At 46.3% G+C, this 20666-nt stretch overlaps 1 protein-coding gene across 3 annotated transcripts in view; it reads right to left on the reverse strand.

The window, feature by feature from the left end:
- Positions 1–12331: 12331 nt before the first annotated feature.
- FBN1 (fibrillin 1) overlaps positions 12332–20666 on the reverse strand; it is a 157593-nt gene continuing 149258 nt past the window's right edge. For all 3 annotated transcript variants that reach the window (XM_055813633.1, XM_055813643.1, XM_055813626.1), the window contains 3 exons: positions 17193–17424; positions 15969–16143; positions 12332–13609 (listed from right to left, as the gene is read on the reverse strand). In XM_055813633.1, coding sequence (XP_055669608.1) covers positions 13220–13609; positions 15969–16143; positions 17193–17424 — 797 coding nt within the window. In that variant the 3' untranslated portion in view covers positions 12332–13219. The remainder of the gene's footprint in view (positions 13610–15968; positions 16144–17192; positions 17425–20666) is intronic.

Below are 20666 nucleotides of genomic sequence, written 5' to 3' on the forward strand. Positions count from 1 at the left end.
CTACAGCTCATCTTAGCAGCATCTGTAAAAAAAAATGAATTCATTTTGGAAGAGGTAATTTTTTAAGACCACTGGACTTTCACTCTGTGTGAATAAGAGATTTTTATTGCTTGGGATGAGCAAATAAACACATTCAGCTTCCCAAGTCAGGCAGATATGCTAGGACCTCCAGGGCTGCACATACTTATATGGACTTTGTATAGAACGTTTCTTTGTATGTAACCCCTCACTCTCTCCCACTCTGCAATCACCTCTAGACTTCAGAGCTACCAGCAAGATCCATTTCATACAGCTGCTCAAAATAAACCATTTAGTTATTTGAGCTGCTCAAGCTCCAAGTGCCATCAGCACAGCTCACCCTTTCCCACCCATGATCGCGGCATCCGTACCTGTTAACTGTTTTCTGTTTTAACACCCTGAAAATCAGGTGAGACCAAAAAGTCAAACCAGGTCCCAGAGCAGACTGCAGCCCCAGGGGCCCCTCCTGCCAGCTCTGCAAAGGAGAAGCAGCCAGTGGCTTTTCTTTGGTGCTTATACTAGACCAAGCAGTACTCAGAGTTACGGGACCAGTTTATATTTCTGTCCTTCCTGAAAAGAAATTTGTCTTTATGCCACCTGCTTCTTCTGACCTCAAGGGACCAGGTACTGTGGAAAAGTATCTAGGCTAGGTGGCATACTTGTCGGCAACATTTCATTCCCTAGAGCAGGGATCCTGATGCCATGGAACATCAGAAAGCAATCTGTGAAGTGACTGTAAAAAACAGAAAAAAAGCTCTGCACATTCAAAGGAGCAAAAGGGGAAATAAAAATCACGGATTGATTTTCAAAGCCCAACCTGATACGTACTTGGCTTTAAGTAAAAACCTCTGTGGTATCACAATGCAAGGTGGTTGAAGGACTTTTTCTTTCTTTCTTTTTAAAGAGACATTTGCAGCACTTCAAAAAAAAAAAAAAGTAAGAAACAATTTCCTAATTAGCCTCTATAATGAGAGGGAAGAGTGGAAAGGAACCCTTCGCGCAGCATTGATTGAAATTGTGTCAAGCGCTGCATAGTTGACCTTTTCCACGGTGACGAGGAGCCATGAGCTAACTTCAATACTCACAGTTGCTTTCCCTGTACGTGTGCCTAAATGTCTTCTAGTAAAAGTGCAAAGCCAGCGGTCAGTGTCAGCCAAACTGAACCAAGCGGTAAATGTCTAACAGCTGCTGAGCTCATATATGCCTTTCAGGAAAGCAGGCAGCGAAGGAGAGGCGGGATTAGCTGCCACCTAAATGAGAGGACACCCCATGAGCTTCACCTGCCTTAGGCTGCAGCAGGCGGGCAGAAGCTGCCACCGATGCTCTGCCCATCCGGGGGCGAAACCTGAGCGAGCCCTGGCTCTTCCTAGCCATAAAAAAATTAATAATCCACGTACAAGCCGTGCCTTCAGGATGCCAGACTGCTCTTATTTCAGATTTGAACTCCCACCCTGATAGCAGTGTTGGAAGAGCTCCATATATCAGAAATCCCACAGTGCAGACTGGAGATGAGCTCACCTGTGATCAGTGGGAGGGCAACTCTAAAGCAGCTGTCAAAGAAAAAAAAAGTTGCTTGAATCCAAAAATGGAGAAAACCTTTTGGTCAGCTTAGCAAATGGTAAGGTATGGGAGAGTTGGCCAAAAAAAAAGAAGAAACCAGTGAAACAGCTGTTAAATAACAGCAATTAACTTCCTTAGCTCTGTTTTCTGGGATAAGATGCTGATCTTGTTCATTTACTCAGGTAGATGGGAAAATATTTCGCCAGGAGTCACAAGTGCTGGGATGATGGGAAAGTGTATGAGCAGGAAGCAATTAAATGGTTGTAAAAGAGTTGGACAGAATATGACACAGCGTGCCAGGTCTGGCTAATGAACCTGCCTGAATTTATAGGTGGGTAAAACATGTTAAGTTATGGGTCATTTGAGTTGTCAAGTGACAGGTCGTATCTGTGGAGTGGCAGGCATACCATCATGATTGAAATAAGTATTGGCAACTATGAGTCTGCCCTTACGTTTAATAACATTTAATTTTATAAGCTGTTCTGGATGATATCAAGTAGCTGTTCCGTCAATTAAATGCACGCAGAGAAGTGGCTATAGAGGCTGGGTTACTGGCACAGGGTCAGGGTACTCCTGGGTGGGTGGGACATCTCACCATCCACAGAAATTTTTATTTGTTTGTTCCTTAAGCTCTGGCCCTCTGAGAGCTCAGGGCAAAACTTCTCTGACCTACAAAGTTACGTTCCTGTGCCAAAGTATCGCCGACAGCCACTTCAGCCGCTCAGCACCTATCGCCGCGCACCCAGGGCTGCCGGTACTGCCGAAGGGATATTCTCAGCATCTGCCGGAGCAGGACTCAAGAACAGCCAGGGCTCTTCTCTGCTCTCCTTTCCCCGCTGGAGCTGTGGATCGTTGTGCTGAGCATGGGTGAGATCCCAGGGGTACAGAGGATTCAGGATAAAATCTTGTCTCAGTGAAATCAGTGGGAGTTTTGCCATTGACTTTGGTGGGGCCGGAATTCATTCATAAAGCGTTGACTGTTATAATAGATTTACCAGCCCTGCAGGCAGCCCAGGCAGAAGCGTAACAGCTCCAGCACTCTTTCTTCTAGAAACGAATCCCCTGGCTCGGGCCGAGGGCTGCGGAGAGCAGGTTCCCTGGGCCAAGCCCTTTATCTGGGAAGGCTACCAGCGGGTATGGCACACAAGCCCCGGGCTGTGCGGGGCTGACCCGTGCCCCCGCGGCGGCAGGATGGGCAGGCATGCTGGCCAGCCGGGAAAATCCCAGAGCCCCGCCAAGGTGCGGCACGGGTGGTGCTGCATCGTGGAGAGCTGGTCCCTTGAGCCGTTGAGTTTCCCAGTTTGCACCATAGTCCAGCTGGTCCTCAGCAGCCTCGGCACAAGCCGGGTTTTGGCCAGCGAGGGACGAAGCCTGGCCCATTACGGGCAGGGGAACGGCTGCGGCGGCCAGCGCTGACCCCCTGCTGCAGCCGCAGGGGGCTGGGGGCTGAGTGCCGCCGGCCGTGTGTGCTGCCCTGGTGGGACGGCCACTTGATTTAAAAAGGAAAAAAACCAACAAGCAGGGAGAGGGAATCCTGCTCCATTGTCCTACTGCAAGTGGAAAAGGGCTGAACTAATTCAAACCATACCCAGCAGAGAAACTCCTCCCAGGCGGAGACATTTTTCTGTCAAGTTTCGGCCCTGGGAGAGTTTTTACAGCTAAGCAATAAAGTCTTGAAACAGAGGTTAAGGGCCTTGCTAGCTGCAGGCTCCTGATGCGAGGAGCAGCCCCGAGAGCCGTAGGCACTCTTTAATCTGTAGGAATGTGCCGGGCTGCTGGGATGCCAGAGGTGCTGCGGGAAGGAGAGGGTTAATCACCACAGCTGCCCAACAAACATTTCCTAATATTGTCACTTTTACCCACAAGTTACAATTTCTCTGTTACTATAGAGGCAAGATGTTGATACTGGATTCATTTTCTGGGTTTTATTCCTTTTTGTCATTTTTCCCATGAACTAATAAGCCACAGTGGATTTGAAAGTATGAGCAAATGTGAACACTATACAAAGCACTTTTATGTTCTATTGACATTTTCTTCCCACCCTAATAATTTAGAGCTGTTAACATAAAAAAAAAATTAAGATGATCATACTTCCCATCACTTTCATTTCCCAAGTTTATGAAGGAAGAATCATGAGTAATTTCCCATAGTTATTGTTTGCAGCACAACACATGGTCTCAATTACCGGGATAAGAAACACAGGGAGGGTATTGGTGAGGATAAATGATTTATCTGTGCATTTCATTCAAAATTCATTTTCCATGCCATAGTTTATATTACTGTGATCAACCATCATTTTCTTTCACTTTATAAGCATAATCCAACCATTCCGAGCAGGACCCTGGGTCACAAGGGATCGGTTTGCTGACACGTTTTTGGTGCCGTGAAGCGTATGCAGAGCGACCCTCTACCAAACCTACTTGCCACTAAAGGGATCTACCCGAGAAGGGCAGATCCGGACAAATCTAAACTAGCAGGACACAAAATAACTGTTGGCTTTCACTTCTGTTCTCATTTCCAAGGGAAAAAAATGGGCCAACAACAAGTATCAGGATCCATGCCCACCCAAAACATAAGTCTGGGCAACAAGAAGTATCAGGATCCATGCCCACATAGGCTGTGCATTAATATCCATTTTCTTTCTGGCGGGTGGAGGTACTTCACTTGCCTTTGCACTGCCGTTGTGTGGAAAATGCCATCTGTGCGTTAATATGCCGGCTGAGCTCGCTGCCCCCGAGCCTGCCCCGCAGCAGATGCCAGCAGCCCCTGGTGCATCGCCCCTCCTGCACGGGCAGCAGACCAGTATGGCCAACGTGAGACTGCGTGGCACCAGCACGTGCTGTATAAAGCGGCAGGTTTTAGCACAGATGGCAGCAGTTCGGACACGGCAGGAGGAGTTGTCATTTCAGGCCATTGCTGTTGCAGCAGGTTTGAGGAGCACGCTGCTGCCCGGCCGGGGCAGGCTGGTGGCACCGCTGGGACTCACAGCAAATGGAGCGTGGTTACAGATTTCGCAGGGATGGGGTTCAGCTGACATCAAAGCCAGTATTTATTGCTCTTTCACCCTGCCTTCCCATCTGGCACACAATGTTCAGCTACTTCTCCCGCAGGATTGCTCCTGGTTAGAGATGATGCTGGACATGAGGTATTTAATGCTCAGGAGGCTGCTGAATTGGTCCCCCTGCATAATCCTTTACCAATTCTCTGGTTTTTAGATGAATTCCTGGCTGCTCTGTGGGGAACTCAAGACTGCTGTTTGTTAGCACAAATGAACCCAACACAAATAATCGGTCTCTTTCACCAGAGGGTTGTGCAACTCCTGCCAGACTTGGCCTTCAACCTGAGCCTGGTGGTTACACTGGGACTCACAATTTCCTCCCATGGCAGAAATCACTTTTGTTCCCAGCATATTTTGGGCTATATGAGTGCACAGTAGGCATATGTATGGGTGACAACATGGTCTTTAATATAAACAGTCTCCTAAATGACATAATCAAGTTATGAGGCAAGTTCACCCTGAGCTGGCTTAGTTGAGAGTGAACTTCTGAGCTGCAGTTCTGCTCCCTGGTACGCAGCGTCTTATCTTTGCCCTGAGAACATGCGTAGCGGGTGTTTTCCAGCCTTTTTTCTCTCTTCCCTTTCATTGCTGGGTGCTGCTTTCAGCCTTAATCCACGCGACGCAGACATGATACATGATTTGAACACAAAACCCAGGTCTCCCCAGGACCACCACCCATCCCTCACCCAAGCTCTGCTGTGCCATACAGCAGCTCTCACAGCCCAAGTCTCCACTTGGGATTCTCCAGCTCTGGCCTCATGGTATATCACACCACAGTTGTATCCCCAGAGTAGAAATCATTGCTGCTCTAACATGTGTCAGCATCTCACCTCTGTGCTGCTTTGGTGTAAGAGCTCTACTAACAGATTGAGGGTCTCACAGCTTTACACCCTCTGTTATGGCTACCTCTCCCCAGCGCTGCAAGGACACTGAAATTTTGAAAAAAAGTACTGGGACATCTTTTACAGGAGTGGATTTGAAAATTGGAGGCAAAAGCCTGACAGCAAAAAGCTTTCGGTGAAGGGGAATTATGCCTTTGGCAAGAACAATTTAAAAATGTGGAATGGGAAATCTGTTAAATCCTTCCTTGGTCAGTTACCTTTTTTTTTTTTTTTTTTAATCCAGTAGACGAGGAATTGTCTTTAAGTGTGTATTGATGTGCACTCAATACTTGCTAAGGTCTCATCATGATGTGGTCCTGCCGGGCCTTGGGGTTTTCCTGTTTGGTTTATTTGGTAACTCCTTACCAGCCAGTCTTGTGTACAGCTCTACAGACGTTCTTAGAGTGCTGCTTGGCCCAGGAGTGCCGGCTGCTGGCGAAGGCTTTGCATTAGGGCTGGTAGCCCTGCGGAGCTGGGTACCGCAAGGGCAGATGGCTGCCAATTCACCTCAGAAAGTCTTTTGAGCAGCCGCCCTGCAAAGCCGGTGCTGCCGAGTCGCTCATTCCCTTTCTCTTCTCGCCCAGTTTCCTGTTGTTCCAGCTTTGCACTGCTGTGAATACAGGCTGGCAGCACGGCTCCCTTCACCTTCCTCATCTGCCCTGGGCTGGCACCTTCCTCCTCTCTCCCTGCCCGTCCCTCCTGTCACGTTTCTCAAACAGCAGCAACTTGTGCTATCATCTTCTCCTCTGGACTCAGAGAACTTATATTCCCAGTTCAGCTGTTCCTATCATGCCTGACAGTTCAAGCCAGCTCCTGCTCAAATATTTTCCATCTACAGTTTATGTTTGGCACAAAAGGGATCTCATGATCAAGGGGTTTAATGATGATATATATTTTTTTATTTAAAAAGACAAGCTTATGTCTGAAGATCCCTCTAAAGTGCCCCCAAAAAATTATAAATCCGCATGAGAAGTGTTTTCACCTCCTTTCCATCTCTAAGGTATCTGTGCCATGGCAGAGCTGGCAGCACTGGCAAGCTGAAATCCGTAACCTTGTTGGGCACCTCTATTCTGGAGAACTGGCACCACATCACTCTGAATCCCAGCAATTCAGGTAGGAAGTCCATTTCTCCACTGTGTGCTTGGATGTGAGCCATTTTTAAATGCAATACGGGGACGAGGACCATGGGTCTTGTTCCCCTGTGTAGATTCCTTAGCTGAATGTGCTCCTCAAAATGCAAACACGCAGTACGGACTGGACCTTTATTGCATAAGCCAAACCTGAAGCCAGTGCATTCTAGGCTTAGAAATTGCACACGCAACTTTAAATTAAGAGTCTGGGGAAGCCTTAATTATTTGGCAGATTTACTGGGGCAGCACAAGCCATGTCAGGCTGCTGGCTGGACGTGCACGGCGTCACCTGCGGTGGGGGGAATGCACCTCGCTGCTGGTGCGGCATCACAGGCGTGTGCTCAGAGCAGGGCTTTGGGCTCCCACCCTGTACAACAGTTGCTGTGTGGTTTGTTCTGGGGACTCACCTCTTTGCCCTGGTTGGTTTGTTCTTATGGTCAAAATTCAAAATCAAAGTGGAGCTCAGCCAAAGTGCCAAGATTTCCTGGTTACAGGTTGAAACCAAGAAAAGAGCCCATGGTTTGTATGGTTTCAACCTAAAATCATAAATCATCTCTTATTCACCTAAAATTTGTTCCAAATTTATTCAAAACTTGGCCCGGATTTGCCTGAAACTTGGCCCAGGATTGCTTGAAAATGAGCCCAGCTTCAGAGAGAGGTTCATGAACCTCGACAAACCTGGCCTGAGCCTTGAGTTTGTAATGAAACCCAAAACCAGGGCAGTTTCACCTGGTTTGGGTTTGGCTATAGACATTTCTCATGGCTCTAGTATTTATGATGATTACAGTAACAACACATTTATACCGAGCTGCAAGTGTACACACAACATTGCAAAGTGAAGAAGCCCAGACACCTTTCCAACCTGTCCGAGCTACTGGCTGAATAATGTGCTGCTCTACAGCTAGTCAAACCCAGTCCCACGTGGGCTGCTTAAAAAAAAATAATTTCTCCTGGGTTGTCGCAGACAAAAAAAAAAAAAAAGAAAAAAAGAAAAAAATCACCCTGAAGCACCTCACATAGGAATGATAGGAATAAAGAATCGACCTCCAAAGAAAACTAAGCAGTAGCCCTGGTTTCCTGGCTGGTTCATCCAGCAGCCTCAGAGACAAGCCAGGGAAGCTGGCAGAGCCCAGGTCCTGCTCACCAGCAGTGGTGCTTTTGATTATCTCCACGCAGCCTGCTGACCTGGATATCCACCCAAACCCTTCTTTTTCCAGCAGAAATCTACCGGGCACTGTCACTGTCACTTTTTTATTTTTTTTAACTAGTGCTGCTGCACTAACAGTGGCAGCATCCTCTGGGGGTACGCAGGGCCATCCCCTTGGCATTGCGGAGCATGGGGAGCAGCCGCGGCTCCATATGGGACACATTTTAGTGCCGAGGGGCAGTTCTGACGCCTGCCGGGGCTGTCACAGCTGATGAGCCCGTGTGGCTCCTTGTCCTCCTCTCCAGGGACACCTCAGTACTTGAGGGCTGCTCCTGGCAGAACGGCCATCGCCTATGGGCCCTCCTAAACCAAAACATCTGGTTCTCAGTTCCTGCCCTGTACAACGAGGATGACAAACACATCCCGACCTCACAAGGGTGTAGGGAGGCTCAGCACGCGTGTCTGCAAGGCGCTCACATCCCACGGCCCTGGCAGCCATAGAGAAGCTCATAAACAAACAAACCTGCAGATGTGAGAGCCAAGCTGGGGCGAGAGCTGGGCCTGCGCTGCCGCCGTGTGCGAGGGAAGGCTCCAGCCCAGCTGGTGGAAGGAGAAAAAGCCCTTCCCGGGTATTTAGCAAAGGTTTAGCACAGCATGACTTTAGCCTGGAAGCACTGAGAGAGTTAACTGCCTAGACTCTTCAGAAAGACACACGTACATTTTTACATACAGATATGAGCGTGTCTAAGCAGGTTGAGGACACAGCTGTGCGCCAACAGGCAGCATGGGCACCCACCATGTGTGGGCTCTGTTACAAAGAGAAAGGAGAGCCTAAAATACAAACCCAAACATTTTGGTGACCCCTCTGGCCTCAAGGTTCCTCTGCTAAACTCAAGGGGAAGCTCGTAACTGAGGAGTTGGCTTGGGCGTGATATTCCTCAAAAGCATTTGTTATGAGGGCGTGAAGTATTGGACAAGTTTTAAGGCCAGCAGAAATAGGTCGTTGGAATTTGTCAGAGCTGAAGTCATTGGCATCTCCAAGGTTTTTGCTGCAACAAAAAGGAAAAGGGTCTCATCTTCAGGTGAACCAAAGCACACAGCCCATGCCACAGGGGCCAGGCGTTGTCCTCAAAGTCTCTTTGGAGGCACCAAGGACCCTGGTGAAGCGTGTGCCGAATACCACCGCAGAACCCGGCCACGGAGCACCTCTGCCTTCCCCGCACCAGCAGTGCCTCTGCCTGCTCCGAGGGCAGCGCTGGCGTAGGGTGGCCGGTGCCTGCGTGGGGACCTGCCAGGGGTGGCCCAGGAGGAGCACAGGGCACCGGGGCTGGCGCAGGAGCAGCATCTGCGAGTGAAGCAGAAGCCACGTGCATTGGGGCATTTTCGGCTACTGAGTGGCTGCGGCATTCTCCCCCCTCCCCTTTTCTCTCCCTCTTGCTACCGCTGCAACCTCTGCAATCATTTGCATTTTCATTAAACGACTGCATATTGGCCCCCCGTTACAGCTCTGCTTGCCCAGTGGTTTGCACAGCGCCCAGCCCCAGCGTGACCCTGCAGGTGACCGTGACGGCCCAGCCCCGGCTGCCACAGAGCCCCCCCGCACAGACCGCAGCCGCAGGAGCCCGCGCGGGGCTGTACGGGTTTCTGCAGGCATCCAACGTGCTCCAGCCACAGGCAACAACTAGGAGCTCTGGGATTTTCTGAACACAGCAGTTTTAGCCGAGCGTTACCCGGCCAAGGTGTGATAATACAAGGGCTTACTGTGGGCGAACACTGCGGCAGGACACTGCCAACCTGGGTGTGCTGGATTAACCTGCTACACATCACACCCCCGCCTTCGCTGCTGGCCGCTCCTGCCAGCGTGAAGCCAACCAAAGCAGAAAAGCTCCACGACTCGCTCCAGGGAAGTAGCCAAGATCCTGGGTCCAGACGGCCCAGCTTTGGGAAGCTGGTGTGTCCCGTTAGCCCCTGTCCTACCTGGCACGGGGCAGCTGGGGGGCACCGAGAGGGGGACGCAGCTCCTGCGGCTCCATGGGCAGCCCCGGCCTCGTCAGCTGCTGCACTTTGGCTTCCCCTCCATAACTGAAAACACAGGATTTTGTTGTCACAGCAGTGGGGCAAAAAGAAGAGCAGCCATCTCCTGCTCCTCTGCCGCCTACTCAAGCCGCACAGCGCCACGCGAGCCGTCAGCCTCGCTCCTTTTGGCAGAGGCCATCAGACCCGCAAGAGGACTGCGAGGCTTTAACAGCTCAAGCACAGCATCAGTTTAAAAGGGGAATCCTACAAATCCCTCCACAGCAAGCGGTGAGAAGGCTTTTGCAAGGTCAGCGCTGCCACCGCCGCGGGCTTGATGCCTCGTACCGCACTTACCTGTTGTGGTGCTGCTGGCAGAGCCCGGCACTGCCCGAACGTGGTCCCGGGAAGGCGCAGGCAGTTCCTCGGCAGCAGCCATGGCATCTTGCCCTCCAAACAACCCAGGCCTCTCCATGCTGAGAAGTCTTGACCGGATTAGCTCTTCCAAAGCACAGAGCTGAAGCTGAATCACGGCACAGAATATTTACCTTAGAGAAAACCTGAGTGTGAACCTGTGGGACCTGCCATAAAAAAGCAAACACTTTGGGTCCTTTCAAAGGCGGCTTAGAAGGGAGACTGTGGAAACAGTCATGTTCTGCCAAAGTACACGTCAGCTGTCAAGTTTACAAGATACTGTTACAACACACAACAAGAGAATGACTCGGTATGTACAGTAACAAGCCATCTTTGTTAAACTGAACAAAAAATTGTATTTATTACCCATGCATGCACCCATGCCGAGTCACAACCACAATCAAAATGGAGGAAAGCCACACTTATTTCAAATAATTAAAGAATTTGCCATTTCCACGAATTTGAAAAATATCCTTTAATTGCTAAAGGATCCACATCCAGATAGACCTCCGCTTCAGTCCCTCTGGTGCTTAAGCGTCATTCTGCGATCCCACCGTCAAATCAAATACAGGAAATTATTTCAAATCACACTGCAGGTTACAAACCACTTTTTAATTGCAGGTCTCGCGCAATACTATTATGGAACCTGTTTCACTGAGACTAAGGAAACTGCAGAAATTCAAACTGATGTAAAGAATTGTATACATAGAGCAACTAAAACTGACAGGAAAAAATTATACCAGTTAAAGGGCACTGCTGCAAAGAGGCAGATGCATAACTGCACAAGAAAACGGATTTTTATGTGCAGATCAGTACAGCAAGACTGGGCTTTCCATTTTTAAATCACTAAAGGAGATGCTGTCAAGATGTCTTGTTTCTGCAGCGTAACAAAGGTGATTTGCAGAACTCTGCAGGCAGCACTGGTGCTGATGGAAAACAATCAAGGAACTTTTGGTGTGATAGTGTGTTGTACAGCAGCTTAAATACTAAACCAACTCCACTGGGCAGAGTGCCTGACTGGTCTTTCTGAAATCGTTCCTCTCAGTTGCTCTCAGTGTTTAAGGGCTGGAGAGAAAATTCTCAAACTGTACACTGAACTACAGAACATACAATCTTGCACACTGCCACTGGCACTGAAAATCACTCCCAATCTGCTGAAATAGGAGTGCCACTTACAACTGTGAAGTTCTGATTATATTTCACCATAGTTACGCAACATGTGGAAAAAATACACTGTTCAACATTTTGGCACACTAATAAATAAAATCCAGACACGGTCTATTAAAAAATATCAAAGTAACCTTGTGCACAAGCTCCTTTTTATATAGTTATATTTGTTAAGCAGAAGAAATCAAAGAGAGCTGAAATCTAATTACAGAAAAGAATACAATTTGGAGTGAATTATTACAGTACATTTCCCTTCAAGAGCTACGACAGCTCAATATATGTTCCCTCTCCCAGCTCCAGTGTTGTCCAACCAGCAGTTTCAGCAACACCACTTGCTCCATTTCTTCTTCCAGATTTTAAAGCATCACAGCCAAGTACAATGTTCTGCCGCTGCTAAAAGATACACCACGGCACTTGCGTATACAAGAACACCCGCACCATCGAATAATTAGTTTGATATTAAAACCCAGCTACACACAACTTGCGATGGCCTTTGGTATTGGACTATCCCTTTGTTCTCAGTCTTAGATTACTTGACAACAGCTGTTGAAGTGGGGGTAAAAGAATGGAATATCTTAAGTCAAGGCAGTTTTGGCAAACAAGACTTTTCCAATTAATTGTGTTTTCTGTATAATGATTTAACATCCACTTCTGCACGTTCTGGCTATCAAAGTTACTTATTGACAGGATTATTCAGGTCACGTCATTGGAAATGTTGCAATTTGCTTTCTGAAGCCACCCAATTGACAGAGATCCGCTGATCTTTAGATCTGTGAAGGTTCCTGAATTTCTTCTGTTCTTCCTTTCCACGAAGAATGAACAAACGGCATGGTTCGAAGAGAAATAACCTGCGCACACAGATACACAACCAACCCTACCGACAATGCCTGAAACATAAGAATGTAGCTTATCACACTCTTAGCAAGAACACAAGGCCACAGAATAAACTAAAAAAAAAACTGCTTTATTGTGACATTTATGACATTGAACCCTTGTTGATATGAATGACCATGGGTACTTTTGACACGTTACATAATGTCATGGTGTAGGATGGCACTGATTGTCATCTGACTTTTGAGAATGTTTAATGGTCCCTACTGACCTCAGTGCATTTTGGTAAGTCACAGAAACTTTATCATCAGGTTTGTGTATACAGTTAACAAGTAGTTGGTCTTATAAGCACCATTACAAACCCTCACATTAAGGGTATTATTAATCTAGTTTACAAATGCTTCATTGATAAAAATAGCATGATTACAGTATACACACACTTAATTTACATGTAATGTATTATAGGCATAACTGAGATAAACTACTGAGCTAACTTTGGTTGATTGAAGTATTTAGACTGAATAATGGCAATTTTGGCTTCTAAGTTGTGTAAATATTACAGTGCATTTATAAATCTAGGTTGAAAATTTACTAGCACCAAATGGATATCATAAATGGCTGACCTAGTAAGTTGTAGTTGGAGAAGCGAAGTTTAAGAATTACAAAAATAGAGCTGTCCATCAGTTGAAAGCACATTCTTGTACCTCTGCTGAAATGATGACGTGTCTCAGCATCAGTGGCCAACTTCCAATGATAAAAGTCCCAGTTTTCAAGATTCAACATATCAAGGTAGCTCAGCTACACTTAAAAGCCTGAGAAAGTGGTTGTTTTGAGCTAGGGTATTCATCCTGTACCTTGTTTATGTAATCGTATAATAGTGCTCATTCATACAAATGTACTCATGTAAGATTGTACCTATGATATGGAGAATCTGATTGGGAGGAGTATTCAGTCCTACCTATCTATCTTTGGTTTAATTATTTGGTCTTTGGTTGATGAATTAATGAAGCAATATCTGAATTTTCATTTTCAGGTTATCTCCCAGCTCACCACTGAGGTAGTCTTTGTCATGTTTCTCTTCAAGCTGGTTAAGTTCCTTCTTTTTATAGAGTGGAATACTACTGATTTGTAATGAATAGTTTCCAGGCACTGGCTTCTTCTTTGTGAAATGAAGGTAACTTATTCCGTCCTTCTTATTGATTCTAAAGAAACCGTCTTCATTTCCGGAGTCAATTAAATATCGGTTATGGTTTGTCAGTGTTGTGAGCGCAGGAAGCAGTTCCAGGATGCGATCTTTGTTACTGAGATCCGAGATGTTGATGGAGAAGACTGCTGCTTTCTCAATATCCCAGCTGGCGAGACTTATTGGCGGCTCCAGCTCTTGCTGATCCTGCACAAGAACAAATGATGTTAGTTGGCTTTCTCAGACGTGTATGTATTTCTTACCCAGCTCATTCGTTATTAATTAATTTTTAAAAGAAGGTTCTGTAATATCATCTGTCACATCCACTATTATGGGCCTAGGACTTGTCGGGATAAAGTACGGTCCTTTTCACTATCTCTGCGCGGGTAACGGAAACCTGAAACATGGACTGTCAGTTTCTGCGTGCGGGTGCTGCTGCCTGACAAACACAGCCTCCCTGTGCTTGGAGTCTGCATCAGTCTCCCTCCAAGGACAGCAGCAAAGGCATACTCCTCCTCTCTGTCAGGGGGACCAGAAGCTAACATGACCAGCGTGCAGAAGAGAGCAGGGTCTGTAGGGGAGGCACATCATTAAGGTGGGAGTTTTCTGCTTCGCAAGATTTGCTTTGTTCAGGTGTGGCGCCAAGGTGGGCTGTGGGCGCAGCGGGGTGCTGGGAAAGCAGCATCGCCCCTCACCTCTGAGTGATGGTAACTGGGCTCCCCTGAGTCCCCTGCGCATGAGTCATGCTGCATTGGCTGCATTTGGAAAGCAAGGGAAGCTCTACATCACCCCTGAGGCAAATTCAGCACTAATCACAGGAGAGTACTGATACACATGGAAGGAACACAGTTTATGACCCCACTCTGCCCTAAATCAAATGTCCACGCTCTTCTGGGCAAAAGCACTCTCCTGTCTTCCCACATTAGCAGAGCACCTAATGGAAACGGCCAACAGGCTCCCAAATCCCCTGCACTTTTGCATGGAAAAGCAAGCTCTTCGCACACGAGCAGAGAGTACAGGTGACATTTAGCTCAGGGTAGTGATGGCACAGCAACATTTTACGAGTGCGCAGAGTCTCTTTGTTATATTTAAAATGGATGTACTTTCAGCTGAATGACAAATACTTGCGCAGCGCAGAGACCTGCCATGGCCTGCTGCTTCTCTGGCCAGCTCAGGGCAGATCCCTTCACCTGTAACATCACTGTCACCTTAAACTGGATGAAGAAGTGAGAAGTCAAACGACTGTGGACTTGGTGACACGTCTACAAGCTGTTCACAGTTGGCTGAAGTCTGTATATAATTCATGTGAACAATAAGGCTTAAATCCAGTGACCCGTGCTGGACGGTGGATTGGGTGAGCACACTGGGCAATTCTAACTTTGTATTACAAGAAGCTGAAATAAGCCAACGTGGGACCCCCCAGGTAATGCAAGGAGTTTGCATGTTGTGCAGGAGAGACTACAGTAACATTACACATTACAAGATCATGCTTCTACTACAACTTCTGCACTCATACCGGGAGGTGTGGTGCTGGAAGCCCATCAGAAGGACAAACAGAATTACAGCCACCTCCATCCCATCGTATCTCACTGCTGTAATCAATTCAGAACAAACCCCAGCAGGCGGAGTTTGGTGAAGGATTTGAAGTTTTTTGAGAAACATTTGCTAATGCCCAAGGGTGAGTGAAAAGTGATGCCCACCCTTTGCATAAAGACAACACTTGTCACACAGCAGACTAGTTTTCATCTAAATATAAGTGCTGAAACCACGAATTAGTATTTGGTTAAAAAAAAAAAAGCCAATGACAACAGCTAGGAAGAAGTGGCGTTGTGTGAGCATCTCAATAGATAAGCATTTCACTGACACAATTACCCCACTCAGAGGCAAACGGAAACCTGCCTCTGTCCCCAGAGACTTCCTCGCAATGACAAATGAAGTTCTGTCTCCTGTTCTGCTGCCTCAGCTAGTGGCAAGCACTGCGCGCAGCCTCGCTGGTAGCCTCGGCCCCAGGATGGCAACCTGGGGGACTGACTGCAAGGGTCTGGACAACCCCCAGGGAGGGCTGCAGCCCTGGTCTCCCTCCAGGTGAGGTGTTTGTGTCCAGAGCTCTGCGTTTGCTTTGGAGAGGGCTCCAGTCCCAGAAACAAAACATGGTGCTGCTTGGCAGGGTCTCGTCCACCCTGACCAACGTGTCTTGCCTTTCTGGCCCCAGGGTCACCCAAATGTTTTACATACCTGTCCATGTATGTAAATACATCCTCTGACATCAAAAGCCTACTTTGCTGGTGAGCAGACTGCTCCCTAGATAGCTGGATGGGCATTTCTTTTAGTGTTTGATGCCACACGGGTATGAGGTATGCAGGGGCTTCAGAGGGTGACCTTTGCCTAATGACAGTGAACATCATCAGGAAGCCCACACACAGACTGCTGACACTCAGACCAGCTCTTGGTCTACTTGGTTTGGGGCATACATTTTTCCTGTGAGCTTGTCTCTTGGCACACATCCTTCTGAGACCAGCTTTCTCAAGGCAACCACAAACTCCTTCTGCCAAAAAGGGTCAATTACCTCGGCTTTATTTGCAGTTTCATTAGTGCTTCTGCGCTTCCTTCCTCTCTTGGGATAGCCATTGATTTTACATTCATAACAAGCTTCTGGAGAGAGGGAGTTGTCGTCTACTTCTCCACTGAGTGAAAGCTCTTGTCCTTGACCTTTGCCTAGCCCCACTCCAGATACACAGTGTCTGAGGAAGGAAGGAATTCAAAATTAATGCCAGCAAGACACAGTTCCTATCAAAAGCTGAATTTGGGAGACTGTGAATACAAATAATGAAGCAATTCTGTTGCACTTATTTCCTAGGAAAAATTTCTGCTGAGGTCAACAGGCAAAATTCTCATTGAATCACAATGCAGCTACCTCTGATTTCAAGAGCCTGGCTTCACGAGGCTTTGCCTAAGAGGGACCTGCCAATATTTAGCAGTTTTAGAAACACAGGCTTAAGCTCTGAGAAGTTGTTAGTAATTTCTGTTATCCAACCTGGAACACATTAAAAAAGACCAATTTTCAGCAACTGCTGAAAAATCTGAAAAGTTAGGTCTTTCATAATGTATCCCAAAGCTTTTAGGCACTTTGAAAATTCAAGCCACAGTCTTTTTGCCTTCCATTTGAGTTGCTTGGTCCTACATGAACCACAGCCCTAATGCTTCCACTGGGGCAAGTGAACATTGGTTTGCCTGATAAAGCAGACATTTATTCAAAAACCGATTCATTTGGAACTCAGAAGAATATGGAACATACAAGAACATAACAGCATACAGAATTGTTATTCCAGCCAGTGGGTGAAGCCACTTGTATAATTTGTCTTTGGAGATGGTAGAGGGTGTTATTTATACTTTTTTTTTTTTTTTTTTTTTTTTTTTTTTTTTTAAAGGAGGCAAATGGCACATCACAAGTCACAGTGAGGGGTGTGAGCTCCCAAGTGGCAGGCTCAGAGAACATGGCTAGCTGCTGGGGTGTGCAGGAGAGAGGTGAAAGCGGTAGCTTGAAAGAGATGGCTGAACCTGGTAGCCCTGACCAAACTTCATCAAGCATTAAACCCATGTTGCTCCCTTCCCTTGGCTACCTTTCCCCTTCCCTCATCTCCAAAGTCAGCAGGCGCATCCAACTCTTGTGCACCTCCACTATTCCTCTTTCATTGGTGACCATCCCCCCGGTTCTGCTGCTTCACACTACAGAGAAAGGAGCGGATTATGTCCCCTTTATGTCTGTTAGTTTAAAATGAGAATCCCTTACCCTTGTCCTATTCTGAAGTAACCAGGTGGACATCCACAGACATAGCCACCTTCAGTATTTGAACAACCATAACTGCATGGGGCTTGTGCAGAACCGCATTCATTGATATCTTGGCAACCTCCACTAAACTGTTCATACTGAAATCCGGTAGGGCACATACATTTATAGCTTCCCAAAGTATTGTGGCAAGATGCTCCTCCACAAATGTGCGCACTGAGACATTCATTTTCATCTGGAAAAGAAGTAGAACATACCACATTAATTTTTACTCTCAGGTATAGTCCAGCCTACCCTTTCAGAAAGGTCATGCTTCGCTGCTGCTAAACATGCTGCCACATCAGAGGGACAGATACGAAGAACAGGGCTTGGCCCCACTCTTGGCTTGGGCACCGGTCACTAGGAGATATCTACAACCATACAACAGAGCCCCATCTGGGCTACTCTACAGAAGATGTTTCATGCCACGTCAGCTCATGCTCTGGAGAGCAAAGAAGCAGAGAAGGCAATTTTTCTTTTGTTCCAAAAACAACTGAGAAGAATAAAACTTTGCACAGCCAACAATCTGGTCCAGTAATCCCGTGTTCATAATGCTACTCAACATTAACGCAACAAGAGTAGGGAATCAAGCTCTGACACCTTTTCCAGGCACTGATAATTCCTCCCCTACACATTCACATTTAAATATGAGGTACAGGTAAGGTACAGGAACAAGTAGTAAAGTAAAAATAAAAGCAGCTGTAGATACAAAAGAAAGCCACATTCTGAGCCAGCCCTTTTCCAAACTTCCTAAGTGAGGCACTGTAGGAGTTCGGGGTCAGTTCAGGCTTACTTACTGTAAATGGGTAGTTTTTTTAATGTAGCTGCTCTGCATTTTTTTGTCTGATGTGGCAAATTGCTTTGAAAAGTTCCGAATGCTATTGTTCCCCATTTTCTGTGATAAAGCAACTGCATATGTGCATTGCGTGTGTGTGCCCATGTGTAGGAAATGCCATCTGGACACTGTATGGATAAAATGCAAAGCACAGAGCAGCATCTCTGACCTAAGCATCCAGGTTACAGGAGAATAAGTACTAATTCACAGCATTATTGTCTTTTTCTAAACAATGTGGCTGTTTGTTCTTTGTTTAAAAGCAATGTCTTTGCTTCTTGCAGCCTGATTTACAGCATGGTGCACTACAGAATTGGCTGGGCAGGGGATGCAGTCACACACAGAAGACATGGGAGGAACCAAAGCATTCTTCAGTGATTATCTAAATATGTGTTGCAGCAACATCAAAAGTCCCTGAACGCTTCATTAAATAAGCTAAAAAAGACACAAACTGTTTGCAGAGTTGGGGCTGCCAAGGAATATGAAGGAATTGTCACGGAAAAACCTATTACATGGATTCTTCCCCTGTGGTACGCCCAGGAGATCTAGATAAGTATCTTAAGCATATACAGTTACAGATGTTACAAGCTGAACATGTGGATACCACAAAGTATTAAAACCTGGGGCTGAATTCTGTGTTACCAAAGCCTGCAGGAGTTTTGCCATTAACTTAGAGCAACGTTTCAGTATTTGTCATACCTAACACTGCAATTACGTAAACATCATAAATGCATGTCTGGGCCACAGAAAATTACTGAACCAAGATGACATATGCTCACTTCGCCTTGCTCCACAGCAGCAAGAGTGTGGACACTAGTGAGCTTAGTTTCTATACTTTGGGTGATTGCTGGAAGAAAAATTATGAAGAAAAATGAAAAAAACCAGTTACAAGAGCTTCGGATTCTGTGTGAGCTGTGCTGTCAGGCACCAGCCTTGCTTTCCTGTGCTCTGCAACACACAGCTCTGTCACGCTCAGCTTCAGCAGGAAAGAGAGATGCCATGAGGACGGAGGAAGCCAAGCCTCCTTCCCTGCATTTCTGGGTTTCTGCCTGGACTACCCCATGTCCAAGAAGGTGTAAGTGCTAGGATATTCCCTAGTGGAGTTTCTGGTGATCAGTATCTGTGGTGTCAAGGTTGAATCCTTTCTTTCAGTTGGGGAATTATCAGTGACTGTGGATTTTGAAACTGATTTTCCCTGTATCAAATTGATACAGTAGTCAATGGGCTCACATGCTGGAGTAACAGTGTACACCTGGTTTGGAAATACACTTCGTTAAAAGCTATCACCCAGAAAGACTTGGAAACAGCCAAGATGTTTCATAAAACTGAGTGCTGCACTTTTTCAGATTCTACAATGTCATCCGGCAGCCAGACATGAAGTGCTGTTTGTTTGGGGTTTTGTTTTGGTTTTTATTTTACCTTACTGCAGATTAAATTCTAATGTACCCCTAACCTCGGCTACTTTAATTAATATTCAAACCCACCGTATAGTTGCCCTCCCTCCTTGTTCTCTTGCATATTACAGGCATAGAGTACTGGAGCACAAGCAAGTAAATGTCACAGCAAGGACCACATAAAATGTCAGGAGGTTCAGTAAGCATAATTAAAAGCAAAGACCTCCCTAGAGCACCACAATGATAACAAGCAAAGGCATTTTTATGTCTCTGAAAGCAAAGAAAGTCAAACAAAGAGTTATGTTCTCATAACTTTGTTCTCAAAGAGGTCATCAAACACATCTCCGGTATCCACACAAGACTAGCTTGTATGAAGCCCATTAAATGTGACTAAAAATGCATGTAACTGTCACTAGAGGAAAAAATATTCATGTTTCTCTTTGAATATGCTATGTGCTACACTGCTGAAACGTACGCAGACCTTTCCCATGACTTCTGCAGAGGACCCAGTCCTGTCTGCTCGAGTCATATCCAGCATCAATGCTTTGTACATGCAGCCCCATCTACGAGGGCTCAGAGACATGGGATAGAACTAAAGTTTAAATAGGGAAGAAATAAGCATTTTTGTTCACCAGTGTATTTACTTAACATAAATAAAGAGCACTTGCATTTGTTATTTATAACTAGAATTATCCTGTAAGTCCTTGTTATAATCTGTATACCAAAGCTGCAAGGAAGCATCTTTAGACAGACAGCAGCAGCTCTGCTGAGATATGACAAATGGTTAATTCTGTACAGCAGCCTTCCTGTAGATACTGTAAGAATGATAAAAGCACAGATCAAGTAGGATTTTAATATAATTTTTATATGCTTTGGGCCAGAAATTTAATTTACAATTTAACAATCCAAACTTGTAGTCCTGAGTCTGCCAGGTTCAACCCACCATCAGTTCTCAGAGAGGACCTGTGTCTGAGCAGCGACTGTGGCACGGCTGAGTAATGCTTCCTTCGTTCAGACTACAAAATACACGAGTAACACAAAGTTCCCTCAAAGTCAATACAACTTCTAGCACCCTCAGTGATAATTTTGTGCTTGAACACTTGTCAAACCAGGACACAGGCTACTGGGCGCTTCATATCTGCTCCACCTTTCACAGGAGCACACATTTGTAATGAAACTCCACTGAACTTACTGTAGTCGGAAGAAGAAAAT

This window comes from Falco peregrinus, chromosome 1 (assembly GCF_023634155.1).
Source record: "Falco peregrinus isolate bFalPer1 chromosome 1, bFalPer1.pri, whole genome shotgun sequence".
Lineage (NCBI taxonomy): Eukaryota > Metazoa > Chordata > Aves > Falconiformes > Falconidae > Falco > Falco peregrinus.